This window comes from Salvelinus sp. IW2-2015, linkage group LG23 (genome assembly GCF_002910315.2).
Source record: "Salvelinus sp. IW2-2015 linkage group LG23, ASM291031v2, whole genome shotgun sequence".
Taxonomy (NCBI): Eukaryota; Metazoa; Chordata; class Actinopteri; order Salmoniformes; family Salmonidae; genus Salvelinus; species Salvelinus sp. IW2-2015.
The window spans coordinates 15052584-15077830 of NC_036863.1; the positions used below are offsets into that span (position 1 = coordinate 15052584).

General features: G+C 42.3%; 1 protein-coding gene across 1 annotated transcript in view; it reads left to right on the forward strand.

The window, feature by feature from the left end:
• The first annotated feature begins 3801 nt into the window (after positions 1-3801).
• LOC111950088 (endothelial cell-selective adhesion molecule-like) overlaps positions 3802-25247 on the forward strand; it is a 72344-nt gene continuing 50898 nt past the window's right edge. The window contains exon 1 of the mRNA XM_023967437.2: positions 3802-4261. Coding sequence (XP_023823205.1) covers positions 4195-4261 — 67 coding nt within the window. The 5' untranslated portion in view covers positions 3802-4194. The remainder of the gene's footprint in view (positions 4262-25247) is intronic.

Sequence of the window (25247 nt, forward strand, 5' to 3'; positions counted from 1 at the left end):
AAATATAACTCTGACTTGTGTGTAGTTTGTAAACTCTCCTCATTTAGTAATACAGGAAATTACCATGACAGTACAAACAACCTTTGTCATTTTTACTGATGTCGAGGTCCAAAAATGAATGTTATGCTTGCTGTACTCCATAGTTAGTTTGATGTTAGGGTTAATGCTGTTAAGGTATTGATGGAAGGAAATAAGTTAATCTTCTGAGCCAGGCCAGAACAGCAAACACCATCAATATAGTGTCCCCACCATATAATCCGGTCAAATAACTGTTTTTTAGGATCCAAAATGAAGTCATTTTCCCATTTACCCAAGTACAAACCAGCGTAGGAAGGGCTGTAGCAAGTTCCCATGGCACACCCTTTGGCTTGTTTAAAAATACAGTCCTGAAAGACAAAATGTTATTATTAAGAGTCCATTCAGTCAGTGAGACAATTAATTCTGTGGGAGACATCTCAGTCTCAGGCCGGGTACTCAAGAAATGGTGCATAGCTGCCAAACCTTGTTCATGCTCAATGGTGGTGTATAGAGACTCCACATCCATGGTGACTAAAAAGGACGCTGTACCTATATTGTTAAATTCCTTAATTTTGTTCAACACATCTGTGGTGTCTTGAAGATAGGATGGGAGTGAAGGCAGAAAAGACTTAATAAAGTAATCAATGTACTTGGAGATGGGTTCTGTCAGACTTTCATTACCACTAATGACTGGTCTGCCTGGGGGATTTTCAAGATTCTTGTGGACTTTTGGAAGAAGATAAAAAAGAAGCCACATGCAGACTGCCATTGAAAAGACATTTGAACTCATTGTCTGAAATGTAGCCACTCTCCTTAGCTTCTGTGAGGAGATTGGAGATTGGTATAACTCATCATTGTCTAACTGACAGTAGGCTTGTGTCACATATTTGTCTTTACTCCACACTACTGTAGCGCCACCTTTGTCTGCTTTTTAACCACAATCCGTCCATTTTTGGACAATGATTCAACTGCAGCCCTCTCTGACTTAGAAAGGTTACATTGTGTTTGGTTAGAGTCAATTTTACCCTTAAACAGATTCTCCACATCAAAACTCACCTTCTTGGCAAATATATTTAGTGTGGCATTCTGGACAATGGGACAAAAGGTGGACTTGAGCTTAAAATGTTTTTTTGAGGGCACAGAAACTGCCTGACCTGAGACACTGGCGTCTGTAGTTGGACAGATGTTTTGCTTGTACCAGGCCTTCAGATGTAGATTCCTGGAGAAACTAAATAGGTCAATCTTTGTATTGAATTCATTAGTCGAGTATGTGGGGGAAAAGGACAGTCCTTTAGACAAGAGCCTTACACAATCATTAGAAAGGGGTTCTCCAGAAATACTGATCACAGCCTTGTTCTGGTCCTGCTCCGTGTGGTTTGATAGTCCTGATTTCAACCTACCCTCCGTGTTGGCCTCTTCTGTGTCGTCTCCCTCTCTTGTTGGGGAACCTGCGTGGCTCCTCTTCCTGGTCTAAAAAATCTTGGGAGGAGCCGGCCTCTGACTCTCTGGGGCGATCCTTATCGTCGCTGCTCATAAAGTTGAAAGAAACAGATCTAGGCTTCATCCTCTGCGGATGTGATTCTGAATTCTTGCAGGTTGGTTTTCTCCAGGCAAAGACCTTACCATCTCTGAAGTCTTCTTGATCTCTTTTACATTTCTTTAGCTTGTCTTGCTTCAATGTCAGAGTGAATGTGTCTATTTTCTCTTTCATAATCTCATCACATTGTGCTTTGTTGGAATTATCACTGTTTTCTGACATTTTTCTTTTTACTTCTTCAATTTCTGTTTGGACTACTTGTCTGTCGTTTTTAGCTTCCTCTATTAGAAGTAGCATTAGTTCAAAAGAACACTTGCTGAGAAAAGCCTCCCATTTATCTCTAAATTCAGTTTCACCTTGTGCTCCATTAGCTGGAAACTTCATAATACGGAGTCCTTTCTAGGGGTTCTGATGCTTCTAGCATTGAGATGCATTTTTGATAACATATCTACAGTATTTTGCTTTTTAATGTGTATAGTTTTGCTTACTAGGCATTGTCCAATGAATTCTGTAACCACTCCCTCTTTAAATCAGTGTCGATTGGAAAAAGCTGTTCAAAAGAAGACATTGTATTGTTATCTTTGTACTCCCTGACGTAGGTCATGCAGCCGAAGCCCGTCAGAGTTTTTAAACTTTGTTTCCATTGAACATGCCATACAAATAAAGGCATTTTAATGAATTATATGAAGAGTGCCTTGGTCCTCCTTTCTTATTGTGTGTAGATTGATGAGGGGGAAAAAATGATTAAATCAATTATAGAATAAGGCTGTAACATAACAAAATGTGGAAAAGGGGAAGGGGTTTGAATACTTTCCAAATGCACTGTATAGAGTTCCTCTGTCCAGTGTCTGTGTTCTTTTGCCCATCTTAATATTTTATTTTTATTGGCCAGTCTGAGATATGGCTTTTCATTGCAACTCTGCCTAGAAGGCCAGCATCCCGGAGTCGCCTCTTCACTATTGACGTTGAGACTGGTGTTTGCGTGTAGTATTTAATGAAGCTGCCAGTTGAGTACTTGTGAGGCGTCTGTTTCTCAAACGAGACACTCTAATGTACTTGTCCTCTTGCTCAGTTGTGCACTGGGGCCTCCCACTCCTCTTTCTATTCTGGTTAGAGACAGTTTGCGCTGTTCTGTGAAAGGAGTAGTACAGAGCGTTGTATGAGATCTTCAGTTTCTTGGCAATTTCTTGCATGGAATAGCCTTCATTTCTCAGAACAAGAAAAGACTGACGAGTTTCAGAAGAAGGTCTTTGTTTCTGGCCATTTTGAGGCTGTAATCAAACCCACAAATGCTGATGCTCCAGATACTCAACAAGTCTAAAGAAGATCAGTTTTATTGCTTCTTTAATCAGAACAACAGTTTTCAGCTGTGCTAACATAATTGCAAAATGGTTTTCTAATGATCAATTAGCCTTTTAAATGATACACTTGGATTAGCTAACACAACATGCCATTGGAACACAGGAGTGATGGTTGCTGATAATGGCCCTCTGTACACCTATTTAGATATTCCATGAAAAATCCTTCTGATCAATTTGATGTTATTTTAATGGATAATTTTTTTTGCTTTTCTTTCAAAAACAAGGACATTTATAAGTAACCCCAAACTTTTGAACAGTAGGATATATATTATAGATAGATAGATAATATATACTGTATAATACACTATACATACTGTATATATTTCCTTTTTATGTTTATTTTTTGCTGCCTCTTGGGCCCCCCACAGGCCTGGGCACAGGGGCTTTAGCCTCGGTAAGCCACTGCATTAAGCCGGCCCTGGCTGCATTGTCTTTCATGTATTTCCTAGTTAATGTACAGAACATGGGAGTTTATCTCTTACATAATATGTAGGCTGTGCAATATGTAATCATGTGTACCAATGTACCACAGTTCTATTTGGGATTATAAACTGGGTCGTTTGAGCCCTGAATGCAGTTTGGCTGAAAGCCATGGGTTCTCAGACCATATACCATGGGTATGACAAAAAATAACTTTTTACTGTTTTAATTAAGTTGGTAACCATATTATAATAGCAATAAGGCACCTATGGAGTTTGTGGTATAGGCTATATATGACCAATATACCATAGCTAATGGCTTTATCCAGGCACTCAACATTGCGTCGAGAGCAAGAAAAGCCCTTAGCCGTGGTATATTGGCCATATACCACATCTCCTCGGGCATTAATGCTTAAATAGAACTGCTGCACCGGTAGTGCGCTGCGAGGAATTCCGAGAGGGTGTTTCTAATGAGCACAGGTGTCGCTCGTTGAGGTGGCAGAGCAGAGCTTTCTCATGATGACAACTGTTTTATCCAAATATTCAATGTCCCAAAGCGTAAAAGAGAAAGTTGACGAAGACATTTTTGTAGGCTTGGGCAATTGCCGAAGTAGTTCACTGGAATAATTCCTCGCGCCCGATGTGGAAGGGCAAACGCGAGTCTGTGTCACGTCAACTGCCGCTGAGGTCACATTGCCTACTGTAAACGCGCTACCCCTTGTCTTTTCTCTGGCGGAAGAAAGCATATTGAAAGACCACCACATTACCCAAAGTGAAATTGCGCACAGATAACGGGAAGACCGTATACATTACGACTGGAAACAGCGATTGTGGGGTGACCGAAGGCGCATACTGAACTATGGAGATGTATACTTTGCGGAAATTTGGCACCTTGCTGTCACTTGCATTTCTCTTGTATTTTCCAGGTAAGACAATGGTCATTTTGAGTTTGAAATAACGCATTTTCTTCTCTTACGTGGTAGTTGTTTTTCAATAGCTTATTGTGGATATTTTAAGGTGTTTGTAACCAACCAAAAATTGTCGAGCTAACACCGACAACATAGAAACAATGTTCTTGGTGCCTCTAAATGACAGGAACCTACAAGACCTAATAGCCAGTAATACTAAAATGAATCATTGAATTATGGAGAAGTGGAAGATTAATGTACCTCAATTTAACATTCTGATTTAAATCTGAAACACCGGTTTGTTTTCCATGGGATTTGAAACAAGTGTGTTATGCATAATTCTGAGCGCTGAGGCAGGGAAGAATAATTTATTTATTAGATGGATAGACACTGCCTGAACAGTGGGTTTACACTGTTTAGCAAAGTGTTTCGTCAGTCAAGCATTCTAACATCAACGGTATTGGTCATACTAGTGAGATTACCCCTTACAATTTAACCACGTTTTAAATTAAACCTAAAAAATAAGATAATGGTACTAGGGTTGCAAAATTCTAGTAACTTTACCCACATTCTCAGGTTTTCCCAGATATCCTTGTTGAAAGAACTGGAATAAAGAGGGAATAACAGGAAATCCAGCAATCCTCCAATCAGGTTTTCTAGAAATCCTTGTCATTTTGGGAAAGTTGACTGGAATTTTGCAACCCTAATTATGGTACTAATTCTGTGGTTATTGATCATGTACATTTTTTTTTAAAGTCTGCCATTTGTCTATGGTTTTCAGAATTGGACACAATTTTCTAAATATTGTACACTTTACCGATTTAAAATAGTTGGTTAGTTTATGTTTTTGTCAAATATTTAGGCTTCTTTCAGTTTATATCCTTCCTTCAGTTTATATCCTTTTGTTTCCAAAACAATCACATGTGCTGATGCAGGCAATCTCACCCTTAGCTTATTTCACCTTAACAAGGTGAGGCATTGCCAATAGTATTTCAAATAGTAAGGAGTATTACAAGGACTCATTCCTTGACACATGGTTAATGCAATCTATCCTCACACTCTTGTCTTCAGTATGAAGTGCAGAAAAAAACTGCTAGGTAGCTAAATCAAATCAAATGTATTTATATAGCCCTTCTTACATCAGCTGATATCTCAAAAAGCTGTACAGAAACCCAGTCTAAAACCCCAAACCGCAAGCAATGCAGGTGTAGAAGCACGGTGACTAGGAAAAACTCCCTAGAAAGGCAAAAACCTAGGAAGAAACCTAGAGAGGAACCAGGCTATGAGGGGTGGCCAGTCCTCTTCTGGCTGTGCCAGGTGGAGATTGTAACAGAACATGGCCAAGATGTTCAAATGTTCATAAATGACCAGCATGGTCAAAAAATAATAATCACAGTAGTTGTCGAGGGTGCAGCAAGTCAGCACCTCAGGAGTAAATTTCAGTTGGCTTTTCATAGCCCATCATTAAGACGCTCCTGCTGTCTCTAGAGAGTTGAAAACAGCAGGTCTGGGACAGGTAGCACRTCCGGTGAACAGGTCAGGGTTCCATAGCCGCAGGCAGAACAGTTGAAACTGGATCAGCAGCACGGCCAGGTGGACTGGGGACAGCAAGGAGTCATCATGCCAGGTAGTCCTGAGGCATGGTCCTAGGGCTCAGGTCCTCCAAGAGAGAATTAGAGAGAGCATACTTAAATTCACACAGGACACCGGATAAAACAGGAGAAGTACTCCAGATATAACAGACTGACCCTAGCCCCCCGATACATAAACTACTGCAGCATAAATACTGGAGGCTGAGACAGGAGGGGTCAGGAGACACGGTGGCCCCATCCGATGATACCCCGGACAGGGCCAAACAGGCAGGATATAACCCCACCCACTTTGCCAAAGCACAGCCCCCACACCACTAGAGGGATAWCTTCAACCACCAACTTACCATCCTGAGACAAGGCCGAGTATAGCCCACAAMGATCTCCGCCACGGCACAACCGAAGAGGGGGCACCAACTCAGACAGGAAGATCACGTCAGTGACTAAACCCACTCAAGTGACGCACCCCTCCTAGTGACGGCATGGAAGAGCACCAGTAAGCCAGTGACTCAGCCCCTGTAATAGGGTTAGAGGCAGAGAATCCCAGTGGAGAGAGGGGAACCGGCCAGGCAGAGACAGCAAGGGTGGTTCGTTGCTCCAGAGCCTTTCCGTTCACCTTCACACTCCTGGGCCAGACTACACTCAATCATATGACCTACTGAAGAGATAAGTCTTCAGTAAAGATTTAAAGGTTGAGACCGAGTCTGCGTCTCTCACATGGGTAGGCAGACCATTCCATAAAAATGGAGCTCTATAGGAGAAAGCCCTGCCTCCAGCTGTTTGCTTAGAAATTCTAGGGACAATTAGGAGGCCTGCGTCTTGTGACCGTAGCGTATGTGTGTACGGCAGGACCAAATCGGAAAGATATGTAGGAGCAAGCCCATGTAATGCTTTGTAGGTTAGCAGTAAAACCTTAATCAGCCCTTGCCTTAAAAGGAAGCCAGTGTAGGGAGGCTAGCACTGGAGTAATATGATCACATTTTTTGGTGACAGTCAGGATTCTAGTAGCCGTATTTAGCACTAACTGAAGTTTATTTAGTGCTTTATTCGGGTAGCCGGAAAGTAGAGCATTGCAGTAGTCTAACCTAGAAGTAACAAAAGCATGGATTGATTTTTCTGCATCATTTTTGGACAAAGTTTCAGATGTTTGCAATGTTACGTAGATGGAAAAAAGCTGTCCTTGAAACAGTATTGATATGTTCGTCAAACGAGAGATCAGGGTAATGCCGAGGTCCTTCACAGTTTTATTTGAGATGACTTTACAACCATCAAGATTGTCAGATTCAACAGAAGATCTCTTTGTTTCTTGGGACCTAGAACAAGCATCTCTGTTTTGTCAGAATTTAAAAGTAGAAAGTTTTCAGCCATCCACTTCCTTATGTCTGAAACACAGGCTTCTAGCAAGGGCAATTTTGGGGCTTCACCATGTTTCATTGAAATGTACAGCTGTGTGTCATCCGCATAGCAGGGAAAGTTAACATTATGTTTTCGAATGACATCCCCAAGAGGTAAAATATATAGTGAAAACAATAGTGGTCCTAAAGCGGATCCTTGAGGAACACCGAAATGTACAGTTGATTTGTCAGAGGACAAACCATTCAGAGACAAACTGATATCTTTCCGACAGATAAGATCTAAACCAGGCCAGAACTTGTTCGTGTAGACCAATCTGGGTTTCCAATCTCTCCTAAAGAATGTGGTGATCGATGGTATCAAAGGCAGCACTAAGGTCTAGTAGCACGAGGACAGATGCAGAGCCTCGGTCTGACGCCATTAAAAGGTCATTTACCACCTTCACAAGTGCAGTCTCAGTGCTATGATGGGGTCTAAAACCAGACTGAAGCATTTCGTATACATTGTTTGTCTTCAGGAAGGCAGTGAGTTGCTGCGCAACAGCTTTTAAAAAAAATTGAGAGGAATGGAAGATTCGATATAGGCCGTTAGTTTTTTATATTTTCTGGGTCAAGGTTTGGCTTTTTCAAGAGTGGCTTTATTACTGCCACTTAGTGAGTTCACATCCGGTGGATAGAGAGCCGTTTATTATGTTCAACGTAGGCGGGCCAAGCACAGGAAGCAGCGCTCTCAGTAGTTTAGTTGGAATAGGGTCCAGTATGCAGCTTGAAGGTTTAGAGGCCATGATTATTTTCATCATTGTGTCAAGAGATATAGTACTAAAACACTTGAGTGTCTCCCTTGATCTTAGGTCCTGGCAGAGTTGTGCAGACTCTCTGGAGGAATACTCAGATTTAAAGAGGAGTCCGTAATTTGCTTTCTAATGATCATGATCTTTTCCTCAAAGAAGTTCATGAATTTATTACTGCTGAAGTGAAAGCCATCCTCACTTGGGGAATGCTGCTTTTTAGTTAGCTTTGCGACAGTATCAAAAATAGATTTCGGATTGTTCTTATTTACCTCAATTAAGTTAGAAAAATAGGGTGATCGAGCAGCAGTGAGGGCTCTTCGATACTGCACGATACTGCACGGTACTGTCTTCCCAAGCTAGTCGGAAGAGTTCCAGTTTGGTGTGGCGCCATTTCCGTTCCAATTTTCTGGAAGCTTGCTTCAGAGCTCGGTATTTTCTGTATACCAGGAAGCTAGTTTCTTATGACAAATGTTTTTAGTTTTTAGGGGTGCAACTGCATCTAGGGTATTGTGCAAGGTTAAATTGAGTTCCTCAGTTAGGTGGTTAACTGATTTTTGTCCTCTGACATCCTTGGGTAGGCAGAGGGAGTCTGGAAGGGCATCAAGGAATCTTTGGGTTGTCTGAGAATTTATAGCACCTTTTTTGATGCTCCTTGGTTGGGGTCTGAGCAGATTATTTATTGCGATTGCAAACGTAATAAAATGGTGGTCCGATAGTCCAGGATTATGAGGAAAAACATTAAGATCCACAACATTTATTCCATGGGGCAAAACTAGGTCCAGAGTATGACAGTGAGTAGGTCAAGAGACATGTTGGACAAAACCCACTGAGTCGATGATGGCTCCGAAAGCCTTATGAAGTGGGTCTGTGGACTTTTCCATGTGAGTATTAAAATCACCAAAAATTCGAATATTATCTGCTATGACTACAAGGTCCGATAGGAATTCAGGGAACTCAGTGAGGAATGCTGTATATGGCCCAGGATGCCTGTAAACAGTAGCTATAAAAAGTGATTGAGTAGGCTGCATAGAYTTCATGACTAGAAGCTCAAAAGACGAAAACGTCTTCTTTTTTTTTTTGTAAATTGAAATTTGCTATCGTAAATGTTAGCAACACCTCCGCCTTTGCGGGATGCACGGGGGATATGGTCACTAGTGTAACCAGGAGGTGAGGCCTCATTTAACACAGTAAATTCATCAGGCTTAAGCCATGTTTCAGTCAGGCCAATCACATTAAGATTATGATCAGTGATTAGTTCATTGACTATAACTGCCTTTGAAGTGAGGGATCTAACATTAAGTAGCCCTATTTTGAGATGTGAGGTATCACGATCTCTTTCAATAATGGCAGGAATGGAGGAGGTCTTTATTCTAGTGAGATTGCTAAGGCGAACACCGCCATGTTTAGTTTTGCCCAACCTAGTTCGAGGCACAGACACAGTCTCAATGGGAATAGCTGAGCTGACTACACTGACTTGTGCTAGTGGCAGATTCCACTAAGCTGGCAGGCTGGCTAACAGCCTGCTGCCTGGCCTGCACCCTATTTCATTGTGGCGCTAGAGGAGTTAGAGCCCTGTCTATGTTGGTAGATAAGATGAGAGCACCCCTCCAGCTAGGATGGAGTCCGTCACTCCTCARCAGGCCAGGCTTGGTCCTGTTTGTGGGTGAGTCCCAGAAAGAGGGCCAATTATCTACAAWTTCTATCTTTTGGGAGGGGCAGAAAACAGTTTTCAACCAGCGATTGAGTTGTGAGACTGCTGTAGAGCTCATCACTCCCCCTAACTGGGAGGGGGCCAGAGACAATTACTCGATGCCGACACATCTTTCTAGCTGATTTACATGCTGAAGCTATGTTGTGCTTGGTGACCTCTGACTGTTTCATCCTAACATTGTTGGTGCTGATGTGGGTAATAATATCTCTATACTCTCTACACTCGCCAGTTTTAGCTTTAGCCAGCACCATCTTCAGATTAGCCTTAACGTCGGTAGCCCTGACCCCTGGTAAACAGTGTATGATCGCTGGATGATTCGTTTTTAAGTCTAATACTGCGGGTAATGGAGTCGCCAATGACAAATGTTTTCAATTTGTCAGAGGTAATGGTGGGAAGCTTCGGCGTCTCCGACCCCGTAACGGGAGGAGTAGAGACCAGAGAAGGCTCGGCCTCATACTCCGACTCGCTGCTTAATGGGCAAAACCGGTTGAAAGTTTGTCGGCTGAATGAGCAACACCAGTTGACCATTCCTACAGAATTTCCCTCCAGAACCCATGAGAAAGTTGTCCGGCTGCGGGGACCGTGCGAGGGGATTTGTACTAATGTTACTATCTGTACTTAATGGTGGCACAGATGCTGTTTCATCCTTTCCTACACTGAAATTACCCTTGCCTAACGATTGCGTCTGAAGCTGGGCTTGCAGCACAGCTATCCTCGCCGTAAGGCGATCGTTCTCCTGTATATTATGAGTACAGCGACTGCAATTAGAAGGCATCATGTTAATGTTACTACTTAGCTTCGGCTGTTGGAAGTCCTGACGAACCATGTCCAGATAAAGCATCCGGAGTGAAAAAGTTGAATGAAAAAAAGTTGAGTGAGGGGAAAAATATAATCAGTAATTAAAAAGTAAAAACCGTAAAGTTGTCAGGTAGTAAAGTAAGGTTGGCAACAAAACGCACAGCAACACTTAAACAAGTCTGCAAGTTGTGACCGGAAATGACACGCTCTCCTGTTCTATGAAACATTACAATAAAGACCCACACTCTATCCTGTCAGACTTATTGTAATACAACTTTCTCAACATGAGTTTTCGGCCTTTACTTCAGCTGTTTGACTCTACAGCAGGTGTGTCCCCTGAGGTCCAAAGCATGGGAGGAAATGGTTGTGAATAGCATCCTGCTAACAGGAAGATTGCTCATTCTCTGGGCAAGCTACAGATTGTTACACCAGGTTCTTGTATCCATTACTGGGAGTTACAGGTTAGGTACTGATTGGTGTAGCACAGATAATGTTCGACCAACCTTGAAGGGTAATGTCATATTCATCATCTCCAGCACCACCCCAACATCAACATATGTGAAAATTGTGAGTATATGTTTTGTAGTAAAGTTTTTCCAATGACTACATTGTTGTGCATTGTGATTTTAACCAATTATGAGTAGGCATTGCCTACTAATTGGTTGATGTCATTGGAAACACTACTTTTATGTTTTATTGAAGAACATAGAAATGTGCCATTTTCACATGTTGGGGTGGTGCTGGAAAGATGAATATGAAGTTGAACATTTTAGAAATGTCCCTTTTTAACATGGCTATACATCTTCATTCTCGATTCGGCCAAACATGTATCTTCTAAAATGTCTGTGTCCAGTTGCAGGTGGTTCGTTTTGAATCTAGAAAGTGCTTCGTTACTAAAATAAATTCTCCATGAAGTAATCCAGCAATGTGTACGCCGCCATCTTGTATATTTCARATCTTCTCTCGTTGACCGAGACAGGTGAGTGTCATCATGACATGCAGCACCACCTGTCTCAATCAATGAGAGATTCTCCATTTAAAATATGGCGGTGCAAACATTGTTGTACACGTACATTTTAGAAGATGCATGTGTGGGTGACTTGGTTGGTCTACAATTCTGTGCTACACCAAACGGTACTTAAACTGTAACTCCCAATACTGGATACCAAAACTCTGTGGTAAAATCACATTATCTGGTGTAACAATCTGTAGCCATCTCCTGGCATGCCTTCATCCCAATGGCTATGTTTCATAATTAGTCATGTAAGGAATTTGTGTTCTTGAAAACAGGATAACCTGTGGTGGTGTTTTTTTTTGCCTTTTCAATCAAATGATTAATGGGTAATGTAAATTAGTTTTGTGTATGAAGTTGGGAAAACTGAAGTTGGAGTTAAAGTAGGCTACATTAAACAAATGAGTATTGTTAGTACACTGCTGCACAGCGTGTGTGTGGCACCCCATACCATTAAAATACGATCAAGCCAGGCGCCAGCATTGTTGTTTTCATGGCAGCTTCTTGCGCAGTTGGTCATTTAGAATCTAGGTTTGTTTAATTTGGAACTTTAGCATGCTCAACACAGCAGGACATGTTGCCATGTCAGGCACTATAAGACATACAGTAATCATATTTCATAGGACCATCACATGGTGTTAGTTACATTGTCCCGAGATCCCTAAATCAAATAGGATTGTCAAGTCAGACGCTAGTTGTTTTGGTTTAGCTCATTTTAATTCCATTAGTCTCAGTTCAATTGTTTGACTACATAATTATGTTGTAGTTGTTTAAATGACCTTGTGGTGTTTCCACTTTAACAGAATCTCATTCCAAAAATAAATGAGTTTCATTTTTTGCCCCCACAACTTGATGTCCCTGGACTTGTTTTTGCTAATTACTGAAGTGGGTAAGGTGGGTCAAAGGAAAGCTGTACCAGTATTGTTACACTTGAAAGCTTTTAGCTCTTTCAGTCTGATCGCAAGAGGTGTTTCAGGGTTATCTGGATAATTTGGATCAGTAATGTATATGGAGAATATACAGTTGAAGTTGGAAGTTTACATAAACTTATGTTGGAATCGTTAACTCGTTTTTCAACCATTCCACAAATTTCTTGTTAACAACTATAGTTTTGGCAAGTCGGTTAGGACATTTACTTTGTGAATGACACGAGAAAAAAATTCCAACAATTGTTTACAGACAGATTAATTCACTCTATCACAATTCCAGTGGGTCAGAAGTTTACATACACTAAGTTGACTGTGCCTTCAAACAGCTTGGACAATTCCAGAAAATGATATCATGGCTTTAGAAGCTTCTGATAGGCTAATTGACATCATTTGAGTCAATTGGAGGTGTACCTGTGGATGTATTTCAAGGCCTACCTTCAAACTCAGTGCCTCTTTGCTTGATTAAATTGGAAAATCAAAAGAAATCAGCCAAGACCTCAGAAGAAAGATTGTAGACCTCCACAAGTCTGGTTCATCCTATGGAGCAATTTCCAAACGCCTGAAGGTACCACGTTCATCTGTACAAACAATAGTACGCAAGTATAAACACCATGGGACCACGAAGCTGTCATACCGCTCAGGAAGGAGACTCGTTCTGTCTCCTAGAGATGAACGTACTTTGTTGCGAAAAGTGCAATTCAATCTCAGAACAACAACAACAGGACCTTGTGAAGATGCTGGAGGAAAAAGTATCTATATCCACACTAAAACGAGTCTTATAGCGACATAACCTGAAAGGCTGCTTAGCAAGGAAGAAGCCACTGCTCCAAAACCGCCATTAAAATAGCCAGACTACGGTTTACATTTACATTTACATTTAAGTCATTTAGCAGACGCTCTTATCCAGAGCGACTTACAAATTGGAAAGTTCATACATATTCATCCTGGTCCCCCCGTGGGAATTGAACCCACAACCCTGGCGTTGCAAGCGCCATGCTCTACCAACTGAGCCACACGGGACCACGTGGCCACATTTGTCCCCATGTACAACTGCACATGGGGACAAAGATCGTACTTTTGGAGAAATGTCCTCTGGTCTGATGAAACAAAAATAGAACTGTTTGGGGATAATGACCATTATATTTGGAGGGAAAAGGGGGATGCTTGCAAGCCGAAGAACACCATCCCAACCGTGAAGCACGTGGGTGGCAGCATCATGTTCTGAGAGTGCTTTGCTGTAGGAGGGACTGGTGCACTTCACAAAATAGATTAAAATTATGTGGATATATTGAAGCAACATCTCAAGACATCAGTCAGGAAGCTAAAGCTTGGTTGCAAATGGGTCTTCCAAATTGATAATGATCCCAAGCATACTTCTAAAGTTGTGGCAAAATGGCTTAAGGACAACGAAGTCAAGGTATTGGAGTGGCCATCACAAAGCCCTAACCTCAATCCCATAGACAGTTTGTGGGCAGAACTGAAAAAGCGTGTGTGAGCAAGGAGGCCTACAAACCTGACTCAGTTACACCAGCTCTGTCAGGAGGAATGGGCCAAAATTCACCCAACTTATTGTGAGGAGCTTGTGGAAGACTACCAGAAATGTTTGACCCAAGTTAAACAATTTAAAGGCAATGCTCCCAAATACTAATTGAGTGTATGTAAACTTCTGACCCACTGGGAATGTGATGAAGGCAATAAAAGCTGAAATATCATTCTCTACTATTGACATTTCACATTCTTAAAATAGTGGTGATCCTAACTGACCTAAGACAGGGAATTTTTACTCTGATTAAATGTCAGGAATTGTGAAACTGAGTTAAAATGTATTTGGCTAAGGTGTATGTAAGCTTCTGACTTCAACTGCACTTATTGAATAGTTAGACCTCATTTTAATGACCTTTTTACTAATTTATATTCAAAATGCTATACTTGTTAGACGATGTGATGGGGAGATGGAACAATCAAAACGCTGGTTGATGACACCAATACAGTCCTAAAATATAAACTGACAGTGCATAAGCAAATGTTAATATTACCCAGCTCGACGATAATGACTAGCCTCATTAATGTTCTGCCAGAACGATTTATCACTCCCCTGTTTCTAGAGACATTGATTTTCATTATGTGCAATGAAGTTGCACATGTTCTGTGTGTGACATTGTAGACCATGTGTCGAAACGGAGAACAGGTTTTGGGGTGTGAACACCCGATAAGACCAAATTACAGGTCCCTTATGGAACCTGTTGTTCACAACCATGGTGTATGGAGCCCACTTTATCTGAGAGCCAAGCCAATCTCTGTGCAATTAATCTTCCATTCCAAACACACCATCCCTGGGAAGAGAAGATCTTCATTTGTTTTCCAGGTGTTCTCCACAAAGGACTGACTTATTTAACAAGATCATCCCTTTGAGCTTGACGATTGGAGACTCGTCCCTGTAGACGCAATTCCCAGTTCACCTACTTCAGTGACTTACATTTTTTATATATATATTTTTTATATATACACTGCTCAAAAAAATAAAGGGAACACTTAAACAACACAATGTAACTCCAAGTCAATCACACTTCTGTGAAATCAAACTGTCCACTTAGGAAGCAACACTGATTGACAATAAATTTCACATGCTGTTGTGCAAATGGAATAGACAAAAGGTGGAAATTATAGGCAATTAGCAAGACACCCCCAAAAAAGGAGTGATTCTGCAGGTGGTGACCACAGACAACTTCTCAGTTCTATGCTTCCTGGCTGATGTTTTGGTCACTTTGAATGCTGGCGGTTCTCTCACTCTAGTGGTAGCATGAGACGGAGTCTACAACCCACACAAGTGGCTCAGGTAGTGCAGTTCATCCAGGATGGCACATCAATGCGAACTGTGGCAAAAAGGTTTGCTGTGTCTGTCAGCGTAGTGTCCAGAGCATGGAGGCGCTACCAGGAGACAGGCCAGTACATCAGGAGACGTGGAGGAGGCCGTAGGAGGGCAACAACCAGCAGCAGGACCGCTACCTCCGCCTTTGTGCAAGGAGGTAACTGCCAGAGCCCTGCAAAATGACCTCCAGCAGGCCACAAATGTGCATGTGTCTGCTCAAACGGTCAGAAACAGACTCCATGAGGTGGTATGAGGGCCCGACGTCCACAGGTGGGGGTTGTGCTTACAGCCAGCACACGTGCAGGACGGTTGGCATTTGCCAGAGAACACCAATATGGCAAATTCGCCACTGGCGCCCTGTGCTCTTCACAAATGAAAGCAGGTTCACACTGAGCACATGTGACAGACGTGACAGAGTCTGGAGACGCCGTGGGAACGTTCTGCTGCCTGCAACATCCTCCAGCATGACCGGTTTGGCGGTGGTCAGTCATGGTGTGGGGTGGCATTTCTTTGTGGGGCCGCACAGCCCTCCATGTGCTCGCCAGAGGTAGCCTGACTGCCATTAGGTACCGAGATAGATCCTCAGACCCCTTGTGAGACCATATGCTGACACACGCACATTTGTGGCCTGCTGGAGGTCATTTTGCAGGGCTCTGGCAGTGCACCTCCTTTGCACAATAGGCGAGAGGTTAGGCGGTTCCATGCCTGCTGGGTTGTTGCCTCCTACGGCCTCCTCCACGTCTCTGATGTACTGGCCTGTCTCCTGGTAGCCCTCCATGCTCTTGACACTACGCTGACAGACACAGCAAACCTTTTTGCCACAGCTCGCATTGATGTGCCATCCTGGATGAACTGCACTACCTGAGCCACTTGTGTGGGTTGTAGACTCCGTCTCATGCTACCACTAGAGTGAGAGCACCGCCAGCATTCAAAAGTGACCAAAACATCAGCCAGGAAGCATAGGAACTGAGAAGTGGTCTGTGGTCACCACCTGCAGAATCACTCCTTTTTTGGGGTGTCTTGCTAATTTGCCATTATAATTTCCACCTTTTGTCTATTCCATTTGCACAACAGCATGTGAAATTTATTGTCAATCAGTGTTGCTTCCTAAGTGGACAGTTTGATTTCATAGAAGTGTGATTGACTTGGAGTTACATTGTGTTGTTTAAGTGTTCCCTTTATTTTTTTGAGCAGTGTATATTAGTAGTAAAGATCAAAGCTTTCTGAGCAAAAAAAACCTTAACATTTTTGTTTATTGAGGGGTTGACATAAGAATGTAAACACCAGGAAATCAGCTCCAAGTGATTTTAATTGAAATCTGTTCTAGAGTATTCTCACACATAATAGAGATGTGATCGTATATAAATGTAAGCAAGGTTTAAAATTATTGTTTTAGTCAAACATATCTGCTTGGTCTCCTTGTGGTCAATTTGCAGTCTACTTATTATTTGTAATTGTTCCCCTGTCAATCCCCACATCCCAAAATACCCCAAAGACCACTGAGGGGAGGACTCTGGAATGCAATCTATCAAAGTTCTAACTTTGCCTTATCTCTAATTGCTTATTTCTTAAAATAATATGGACTGAAGGCTTGCCAAAGGCCCTGTGTTTAGAGCCTGGATTACAGGCCCAATTTGAAGTCGCTGGTCCCTTGTGTGGGACTCGAGCAACTGGTATGCTTTTGATTTGTCACAGGGGATTGCGGATTTATCTGGACTATTGTTACAGATGTAATGACTAAGAACAACAACCTGTGGTACTTGTTCTTACAAGGTGAAATGAGGGTTGTCCAATCGGGAGTCCAAGAGAACCGTCAGTTCTGATCCTGTGTATTTCCTCTGGCATATACAGTGAGCTCTAAAGGTATTGGGATAGTGACACATTTTTTTTTTTTGTTTTGGCTCTGTACTCCATCCAGCACTTTGGGTTTGAAATGATACAATGACTGAGGATAAAGTGCAGACTGTCAGCTTTAATTTGAGGGTATTTTCAAACATATCGGAGGAACCATTTAGAAATTACAGCACTTTTTTTTGTACATATTTTGTCACATTGACTATTAGTTTCTATTGATCTTTTTTTTGTTGTCACTTTTTTATTCTAAATAAGAATAGAATATGTTTCTAATAACTTCTAAATTAACGTGGATACTGCCATGATTATTGATTGTTCTGAATGAGTGATTGAGAAAGTTAAGACTTCCATCATACCCCCTCCCAAAAAAATGCTAACCTCTCCTGTTATTGCAATGGTGAGCGGTTAGCATGTCTTGGGGGTGTGATATTTGTGCATCAAACTCTCAGTCAATTGGATTATGAAATGTTATAGCCTACAATGAGTGCATTTTCTTTTTCTCCCAGTGCTGGAAGGAAGAGGGGGAGTGAGTGGCTCGCGCATCACAGCAGCAGGCCCCAGCGAAACAGGATCAGTGCAGATACTTTTAATTATGAGGATAATGCACATTACTGTTTGAACAAATCATGGTTTTAGTCTCTCCCCAAAAATGTGACAGTTTGCATGAGGTTACAATGTAGAATGAGCAGCTTTCTGATGCAACCAATTAAAAATGTAACTCGCACAGCCAAGTCAAAGGATTTACAAAATGTGCCTAAATGGTTGCAGTCTGGAGCCCTGCTATAGTGATCTCTGATCCACAGAGGGAGCGAATGTGGGCAGAGGGGGAGGGGGCAACCTTTTGGAATGAAAATCAGCCTAACTAGTGGCTTCTGCCACACAGGCCATCCCCCGGACGACTGTCTCAGACAGACGTCACTTTCCTGCTGCTCTGCTCTACGGCTCCCGGCATGCACTGTCCCACGAGGAACGGCAGACTCCACGCTGGCCAGGGGTCATGAGAAAAGCAGTGGGCGACTTTCCCAAGTCCCAACACTGAGCCTGGCCTATGGCTTCCCTTAAAGATACACCCACTCTCCCTTCTTTCTTGCTCCCCCTCTCTACCTCCCACTCTCCCTTTGCCCATCCCTCTCCTTCTTCTTTTCTGGAAGAGGAAATGGCCTGAGCCAGCACTATAGATGGGCAGAGGGCTGTGCTTACTATAGCTTTCACATTATTGCCCCCATTAGTCAGTGATTCATGACTGCTGTGTGTTAATCTTTCCTGAGAAAAATGTTATTGTATGTTTGCATAATAGAGGACAGTGTTATTTTGAGTCTCCTGCAATGTTTTTATGGCTAACAATTGATTTGTTACTCGGTATGGCATTGTATATCCTTCTGAAGACACCAAACAAATGCCAGGAGATATTTATAGCTGGGCTATACTGGTTTTGAAAGGGCTCTTCCGACTCCTAATGAAATGTCTTTAAAATTACATGTCAAAGCCACAGAATAATTTCGGTCAGTGACAATCTGGTTACTAATGACTATTTACACACCTTCAAGCTTATCGGATGACATGACAGGCTGTCGAGCTACTTTGTTATCGACTCTCAGTTTACGCATCCCGACAGCTTGCTGATGTCAAGCCTCTCCCATATCGATCTGCCTTTTAGGAAGCATTACAGGAAGTGCGGCCTAAGAACTAATAGGTCATCAACTGAGATGACACGGACAGATGTTGTCATCCATCAGATTCCAGCTGCGACATATTCTCCTGACACGCTGTCCCTCGTCCTTAAAAACGCTGAGGGACTGAGTGGAGTGGGGGAAGGAAGGCAGCGAGAACATTATGAAATCCCTCTTAAATGCACAGTAGGCCTACATGGAGTTGTGTGTGTGTGTGTGTGTGCGCATGATTGATTACGCTTTAGTATTAATAATACTGACAGTTGTGTACCTCAGATGTTAATTAAACTAGTTTATGGACTCATCACAGTAGTTGTAATTGAACTAAATGTAGGACTCTGGTCTTTATTTCAAGTGCGCTAACCCCCTCTGTAGACTGTCTATTCTGTCAAATGAGCTGGGATTTCTGTTCACTACAACCCGCTGTAACTTGTTTCGTGCACACTCACCTAATCACTAATAACGGGTTATCTGGATACTTGGGTAGCTACTATTGAATGGAATCCAGGTCTATCGTTGGGTCTGACATTTCTCCTCCCCAAACTATGTAAATTGCTTTGAGCTACTGGAAAAGTGTTATATACATCTAATTGATTAACCGTTATGATAGAGCAGTTGATATCAAATGGTGATAATCATATATTTTCATGTGCAAGCTAAGTTTTTGTGGTTTGTCCCTTTTTTTTACTGTGACGAAAGCCATTAAACTGGTGTTTAAAATAATAATTGTAGTGTCATCGTGACCTCTGCGTAGGTCTCCCCCCAAGCTGAATCCCCTATACCCCTTACAAACAAACACATGTTGTTTTGATGAATGAAGGACAGATACCAGTGTTTATCGTATCCCTTGTCCCCTATTTGTCATTCTGGTTGGGACAGGTGATGTAGCTAGGAATCTGAGTCGATTTAATAGCAATTGGATAAATGTGCCATATGCCTGGATTTCCTTTGTGGGCAAAACCCCACTGTCTCCCCTCTGCTATAAAATGACTAATGTCCTCTGAAATCCACTGCAATCCCATATGGCAAATCAAGGCCCAGGCGCCATCAGCCAATCCTCCTACTGCAGCATACAGGAAATGTCAGAGAACAACATGCAAATACATGCCAATATGATCTCACTAGCCGGTGCTTGGCTCTGCCCACATCCATGCTTGTTGTGCCCACTATGATTTAATTTGCGCCTATTGGAAACGACAGGCTATCTATATTGGGTTAGTTATAAAAATGTTTGGTGACCTCTATGAAAGCCCCAGCTAGCTAGACCAGAGCCTTACAGGCAGGAGGGAATAGCATTGCAATAGTGCTGGTGAATCTCTCTTAAACAAAAAATATAAATTCAGCAAAAATCTTGGAAATTTTTGTTTTTCATTAGGCCCTAATCTATGGATTTCACATGACTGGGAATACAGATATTATTATTATTATTATTATTATTATTATTATTATTATTATATATGTTTTTAAATAGATAGGGGCGTGGATCAGAACCAGTGAGTGTCAGGTGTGACCACCATTTGCCTCATGCAGAGTGACACCTCTCCTTCGCATAGAGTTGAGCATGCTGTTGATTTTGTGTTATGTTGTCCCACTCCTCCTCAATGGCTGTGCAAAGTTGCTGGATATTTGCGGGAACTGGAACACGCTGTCGTACACGTCGATCTAGAGCACCCCAAACATGCTGAATGAGCGACATGTCTGAGTATGCAGGCCATAGAAGGACTGGGACATTTTCAGCTTCCAGGAATTGTGTACAGATCCTTACGACATGGGGCTGTGTATTACCATGCTGAAACATTAATTGATAGCGGTGTATGAATGGTAGAACCATCAGGATGTAGTTACGATATCTCTGCATTAAAATGCAATTGTGTTCGTTGTCTGTAGCTTATGCCTGCCCATACCTTAACCCCACTGCCACCTTGTGGCACTCTGTTCACAACGTTGACATCGGTAAACTGCTCGCCCACACAACCTCATACACGTGGTCTACGGTTGTGAAGCCGCTTGGACATACTGCCAAATTCTCTAAAATGAGGCAGCTTAAAGTAGAGAAATGAACATCTAATTATCTGGCAACTGCTCTGGTGTACAATTGCACGCTGCCTCAGTGCAATTGAGTGTTTGCACTCCAGCTTTTGCATCACACTATTAAGTGAAGCCCTCCCCAGGGCGGAGTGGATGCTGCATTTTCCTAGTGAGGTGGAGTAGGTCATCAAGCGGCACTGGGTAAAGCGGGCTAGGAGCTACCCCAAGGGTCACGGCGCTGTGCTCCGCTCCCGTTATACACCCTCAACCCCTCTGCCTCCCACACATCTATATACCACGCACATTCCTCAGTCCAGCACCTCCATAGTCAGTAGCATCTTGCATGTCTTTCACACCTGTCACAGCTGGCCCCTCTGCCTGCTCAGCAGAACTTTACCCCAGGGGGACAGGTCAGCCTCCTTCTCCCTCCCCAGAGGGCTGGAGCTCAAGCGTCTCATCAGTACATCTCAGGTCAGCCATGAGGTTAGAACAAGTACACCTCAATACACTGAAAACAAGCTGGGATAGGAGGTGAAAGCATGTAGTGTGTGGGTGTGTTATATAGATCCATAGGCAAGCCTTTACTTTGTGGCTTTAACCTTTTTTTTTTTTTTTTTGCTCTTACCTTCCCTCCAGTCCTCTCAGCCTTCCCATGGTGCTGTGTAATTATAGGATTTCTGGTTTTTGGTCACACAACAGTCCTCTGGAGTCATAGTGTGTGGGGCTCGGAGGTGCAGCTTTCTTTCTTTAAAATGTAATTGTTGTTTATGTAAGGCATCCCCAGAGTGTCAGTGTGCTGTACACACATTTTATAATGTGCTCCTTGTGCAGAAAAGTATGAAAGATCATATCTCCACTTCACAATTTCTGTCAACCTCCCTCCCTGTCATTGTTGTCTGAGAATCATACTTAATTCTACACAGAAGTGACTGCAGCCTTGAGATAAAACATGGAATGCTAATTGAATTAGGAACCTCGAGTGTGTTGGTGGTTTCCCCAAAAATTCTCACTAAAATAGTATTGTACAAATGTATTTTCCATGACCCTCGCCAAAGGAAGTGCTTGATAAGCTGTTTTTGGGCCCAGAAGTCACTTTCTGTCATCACTTGTAGTAGACAATACCCCACCAGCATTAAATGGCCACTAAAGGCATTGATTTTTGAGGACTATTTGCCTCTGGGGTTGACTTTTCCTTCATTGTCGCTAACTGTTTAGTCAACGTTGCTGTGTCCCCTTTCAGTTTTGAATGGCCATGTTGGCTTCAGTAGCTTCCCTTGCTGTATTAGGAAGTGATATAAACTAAATGCAAACTATGCTATACCTTTTGTAAGACGTCGCATTAGCATAAAGCAGTGATTCCCAAACCTCTCTTTGAATGCTTCCTCCTCCCCTAGATCTTTCTCTGCCTTTTGGTTTGTCCCCTTCTGCTAGCGATTTGAGGAATTTCCCCTCGTTTGGTGGTTTCTTGCTTTTTATGTATGCATCTACAGTAGCCTACAAAGGCACAGCACCGTACCACACAGAGAGCCTCCATAATCTCTCTGCATGTCTTTTGAAGAGGTATACGTTTTAAACTGAATGCTAAACAGGATCTATTAGGATTAAGTCTGGAGGCAGTCTAGATTAGTGTGACTTACATATTTTCCTTCCACTCGCCAGAAAAACATTGAAGTGCTACTGTTAACCAACCACCGTACAAATAATACATTTCCCTGAGTGGAAGCTATCCACCTTGAGCATGGGGATTCAAAAATATGCATAAGATCTGTAGGTATATGGGTGTGCTCTGCTACTGTAGGTTTAGACAGCCACAAATAGTGCTTAACGTGTACATTACAAATGCTTTGTACTGAGACAAACGGTTTATGCAAAGACAACGTGATGGTCGGCCATTTGTTAGTCTCAACGTGGTCATTGACGTTTTGAAACTTCATTAGTGACTGTTCATTACAGCTATTGATTTCTCAGGGAGTGACGATCCATGGGAGTCATGTCCATTAACCTAATCATTAAGCACAGTTAGCTAGGTTAGTGGGCCACTCGGTTTAGATCTTGTTTGGGTTTCCACACCAACTCTTTGCCCTGAAATATATCCATGAAACAGTATTTGACCTGGTCTCAGCCTCTACCCAGGACAAATTTGTTGTGACCTGTGATGCTGCATAATTGCACCCATTTTGAGATGAGGCTTGACAGAAAGTAGTAATACTCGAATCCTCAGAAGATTGTTTGGTTTTGACTGTTATCCTGAACTGGGCAGGAGTACGCACACATCCACAGACGCACACAAACTCTAACAGTCTCACAGATCCATGTGATGAAAAAGCACTGTAGAAATGCAATGCAGCAATCATCCAAGTTACATTGAGACCAACTCCTAATCAGTCCCCATAACGCTCCTTGCATACCCTACCGCTATTTATTCTTCCAGTGCAACCCGCTCACCACCAGCGACTCCAGAGTCATACATTTATCTCTATTCATTTTGCCCATGTCCTCTCGGGTGACACGACTGGCTGTCTCCATACTTTTCCTTTTAATCTCCTCCTTAATCACTCTGGGTCTCCCAACCTCGGCGGTTGAATTCGTCACCGAAAATAAAAACCTCCCCATCGCAGTTAATAACACACATTTTCGGATTCCGAAATCGCAACGGTATTACCCCCTAACATTACCTGTCATCAAAGAAGACCTAAGGAAGAGATATCGCCTCATTTCTCGAAGAGAAATTATCAGGCCCCTAACAGTGCTAGGAGGCTCATCGCCTCATCGGTCTTTACTGCCAGTGTAAAAATAGCCATGTGGCTGTCAAGGACATCCCACAATATTTTTTTTCCTTGACAAGCTATCAATAATTCTGTGTAATTATCCCTCCACTTGACCAAGCGACCCTACTCCTTCAGATTAACTGTTTCGCCCATTACCTGCCAATCATAGGGAACASGGCTACTATGTCTTTCTTTGGGAATACTGAATAAAAGCAACACAGATCCAAAGGCACAGAATGTTGCTACTTTCACGTGACGATAGACAAACCGGTAGTCCACTGTTAATGTTGAGTCTTATCATTATTGGAGATTGGGATTGTTTTCCCTGACGACTTCAGAGTTTGGTGTTCTGGGGCAAAAGTGGGTGCAACTCAATATTAGGAAGGTGTTCCTAATGTTTTGTACACTCAGTGTATAACCGTTCATACACTGAGTGTACAAAGCATTAGGAACACCTTCCTAATATTGAGTTGCACCCACTTATGCCCCAGAACAGCCTCAATTTGTGGCCTCTACAAGGTGTCAAAAACATTAAAGGGATGCTGGGCCATGTTGATTTCAATGCTTCCCACAGTTGTCAAGTTCGCTGGATGTCCTTTGGGTGGTGGACCATTCTTGATATGCTTGGAAAACTGTTGCGGGTGAAAAACCCAGCAGCATTGCAGTTCTTGACACACTGAAGCCGGTGTGCCTGGCACCTACTATCATAGGCACTTAAATATTTTGTCTTGCCAATTCACCCTCTGAATGGCACACTTGTTATTATTTTTTTTCGCCTTTATTTAACCAGGTAGGCCAGTTGAGAACAAGTTCTCATTTACCACTGCAACCTGGCCAAGATGAAGCAAAGCAGTGTGACAAAAAACCAACAAGAATTAGACATAAACAAATGTACAGTCAATAACACAATAGACAGTATATGTACAGTGTGTGCAAATGTAGTAAGATTAGGGAGGTATGACAATAAATAGGCCATAGAGGCAAAATAATTACAATTTAGCATTAACACTGGAGTGATTGATGTGCAAGTAGAGATACTGGGGTGCAAAAGAGCAAAAATAAATAACATGGGGATGAGGTAGTTGGGTGGGCTATTTACAAATGGGCTGTGTACAGGTGCAGTGATTGGTAAGCTGCTCTGACAGCTGATGCTTAAAGTTAGAGGGAGATATATAGGTCTCCAGCTTCAGTTTTATTTTTTTCCCCCCAATTTTGTTCCAGTCATTGGCAGCAGAGAACTGGAAGGAAAGGCGGCCAAAGTAGGTGTTGGCTTGACCAGTATGACCAGTGATACGGGTATGACCAGTGAAATATATCTGCTGGAGTGAGTGCTACGGGTGGGTGTTGCGATGGTGAGCTGAGTTAAGGCGGGGCTTTACCTAGAAAAGACTTATAGATGATCTGAAACCAGTGGGTTTGGCGAAGAATACAGGTGAAGTTGGAAGTTTACATACACCTTAGCCAAATACATTTAAACTCAGTTTTTTGCAATTTCTGACATTTAATCCTAGTAAAAATTCCCTGTTTTAGGTCAGTTAGGATCACCACTTTATTTTAAGAATGTGAAATGTCAGAATAATAGTTTTTTTTAAATTATTATTATTTATTTTTTCTCCCAGCTTTTTCTCTTTCA